We start from the raw sequence: 3155 nt of genomic DNA on the forward strand, positions 1-3155 counted from the left end.
TTCTCAGATTCAATCAGTCACCGTGGCTGAAAAAATATATCGATTTAAATACAAATTTGAGAAATAAGGCTACCAATAAGTTTGAGAAGGGTTACTTCAAATTGAATATAAATTCCATATTTGGCAAAACGATGGAAAATGTAAACAATAGAAGAGACATTCGAATTGTCACACATTGGGAATCCATAAGAAGAGGTATGGGTGCCAATGCTTTGATAGCTCGTCCCAATTTCAAAACATTATCCATATTTTCGGAAGACTTTGTCGTCATACATATGGATAAAGTTAAGGTTTGTTATAATAAACCATTGTATTTGGGGTTCAGTATATTGGATATGTCGAAAACAGTCATTTATGATTTTTTCTATGATGTCATCAAAAAACATTACGGACCACAAGCTTCTCTTCTCTATACCGATACGGATTCTTTGATACTGAAAATAATGACGGATAATTTTTATAATTTTATGATTGCAAATGTTGACAAATTTGACACTTCTAACTATAGGTTGGGTAATAAATTCAATGTGCCAATTAGCAAATCGGTGATTGGAAATATAAAGGATGAACTTCCGAGTGATCCCATCATCAGTTTCCATGGCACCGGTGCGAAAGCATATCATGTACAAAGTGTGTCTGATGAAATAAAGAAAGCAAAAGGTATTAAAAAATCCGTTATAAAAAATCAAATTTCAATTGAAGATTACATTAGGATTGTTGAAACAGGCGGTATAATATTTAGAAAGATGAATGTATTCAGGAGTGATTTACATGATATTTACACGTTGATGTGCAATAAAGTCGCGCTATCACATAATGATGATAAGCGATTCATCATTCCTAATACCACCAAGACATTACCTTGGGGCCACAACGATATTGAATTCTATCAGACAAGTTCCGAACAAAATTTAAGAATTCTTTTGAATGTACTGAAAGATGAAAACAGTATAAGTGACAAGAAATTAAATTTACTCATTGCCTTATTGGAAGAGCAATCGAGTAATTGAATTTTTTCACTCATTATCTGGTTTGTTCAACAAATTGTAAAATTCATACTTGTCGAATATTTCAAACGGATTATCCTACCCCACTTCCACCCCCACTCCCATTCCCACCCGAAGTGGTAGGGAGCATACGGCTATAAAACATGAGGAGGAGGCCACAGTTCATCATTCGATTGCAGTCTTCCTTCGAAAGAACCAGCCAACCTGAGATACCTGCCAGCCAACTTAGTTGAAGTTGAAAATTCCAAGCAGCTTGATGTAAGTACACACTTCCATACTATTTATATTATATTGTCTAATATTTTCATTTTCTCTTTCTAGAATCATGTCTTTTCTAAGGAATGCTCTGATGACCCCGATTACCACTCTCAGTGAGAGACAGTTGGAGGATGTAGAGCGGAGGAGGGTGGTTGTCCTACAGGACATCATGGTACAACCACCAGCTGCACCACCAGCTGCAGCTCCCATTCCACCACCGGGGATGACTTCCACCCAGGAAGTGGCGGCTCCCATTCCACCACCGGGGATGACTTCCACCCAGGAAGTGGCGGCTCCTGACTTGAAGTTCTTTTTCGAGGACTTCAAACCAACCCCCGAGGAGGAGATTGACCCCCCACCAACTTTGTCGACATTCAGACCAACTTCTTCGTCAGCACCCCAAATCGAAGATTTACTGAATGTGTACAACCCGGACCTGGACGAGTCTCTGGCGGATTTATCGCATCTTCAAAGTCTCTTATCGCCCATCGAACTATTATCGCCCATCGATTCAGGGGATGAGTTCGAGAAACCGGTGAAGAGGGCCAAGAAGATGAAGAAGTCCGCACCTGTGAAGAAGTCCGCACCTGTGAAGAAGTCCGCACCTGTGAAGGCATCCAAAGCCAAAGGTGGGAGGGGTGGTAAGTTGAGTGCTTTTCGCAAAAAATGTGAAAAGAACTCACCTTACGTTGGTTGGCCTACAGCACCCCTTCCAGTGATGGAGATGCAGAACTTGGTGGAAGTCGTCGCCCAGGTCCATCGGGATGCGTCACCCCCTCCAGTCACCTCCCAGGTCCATCGGGATGCGTCGCCCCCTCCAGTCACCCCCCAGGTACGTGTTGAGCATTCCGAACAAGAGGTTGGCCCGGAAAATGTCCTTTCACAGACTGTGGTAGAGGGTAATAAACTCAAAGAGTCTATTACCTATGCACAGTCTGTGAAAAAGAGATATTTGAAGGAGAAGAAGGTTGTGGATGGTTCTGATTCCAGAAAAAGGGCCTTGATGTCGGAAATTTCCACCATCGAGGCCCAGAAACTGGAATTAGAGAAGCGACTCTCTTTGCTTAGGGCGAAACTTCAAGAAGAAGATTCGCAACAAGGAAAGAGTTTGGCTTACATCCAAAAATATGGACCTCTTGTTCAGGAATGGGATGCTATGTGCCAGGGGTTCCTCAATACCTAACCCCTTTTGTAAATTTCCACCATCGAGGCCCAGAAACTGGAATTAGAGAAGCGACTCTCTTTGCTTAGGGCGAAACTTCAAGAAGAAGATTCGCAACAAGGAAAGAGTTTGGCTTACATCCAAAAATATGGACCTCTTGTTCAGGAATGGGATGCTATGTGCCAGGGGTTCCTCAATACCTAACCCCTTTTGTAAATATATTTTTGTTTAGTTTAAGTTAGATGTATATTTAGAATAAAAAAATTGTAATTTTAGGAATATAATAAAAACTTGAATGTTAATTTTAAGGTTATTTAATAAAGTCTATGTTATGTATGAAAAAATAAAATAAGGAATATTGGAGTGCATATCTATTTTGGTTGTTGCACACAAAATACTGCGTGGTTGGGGCAGTATTTATTCCTTCATTCTAGTCATTTTTTAGTCGCATGTAGTATATAGAATAAAATTAGTTGAATAGAATAATTGTATAGAATTTCCATCATATGAAAGTGTGTGAATTGTAAAATAGTTATTTTTTCTAGAGAATAAATAAAAGTGATTCTAGTAATGCTCTGAGTATAATTCTAAAACCTTTTGACACTTCTCTCATCATTACTTCTCTCAACATTATTCAAACAAATTTCATTTATGTGAATGTGTAAAAATAAAATCATGAATCTAATGAATATTATATTGGATTTATTCCCCAATTCTCACATCTATAC

General features: G+C 39.1%; 1 protein-coding gene across 1 annotated transcript; it reads left to right on the top strand.

Annotated features, from left to right (window-relative positions):
* The first annotated feature begins 638 nt into the window (after positions 1-638).
* Positions 639-2913, top strand: LOC141482273 (uncharacterized). Its single transcript, XM_074175287.1, has 2 exons — positions 639-1265; positions 1329-2913. Exon 2 carries the CDS (start codon positions 1333-1335, stop codon positions 2446-2448), a length of 1116 nt encoding a protein of 371 aa, XP_074031388.1. The 5' UTR covers positions 639-1265; positions 1329-1332; the 3' UTR covers positions 2449-2913.
* The last annotated feature ends 242 nt before the right edge of the window (positions 2914-3155 follow it).

This window comes from Leptinotarsa decemlineata, unplaced genomic scaffold, assembly GCF_025532065.1.
Source record: "Leptinotarsa decemlineata unplaced genomic scaffold, Ldec_3_MD MMD2_tig00001019_RagTag_RagTag, whole genome shotgun sequence".
Lineage (NCBI taxonomy): Eukaryota > Metazoa > Arthropoda > Insecta > Coleoptera > Chrysomelidae > Leptinotarsa > Leptinotarsa decemlineata.

Bases quoted from the DNA above. Each gene is read 5' to 3' on its own strand.
- LOC141482273 (XM_074175287.1), top strand. From the start codon at position 1,333: ATGTCTTTTCTAAGGAATGCTCTGATGACCCCGATTACCACTCTCAGT.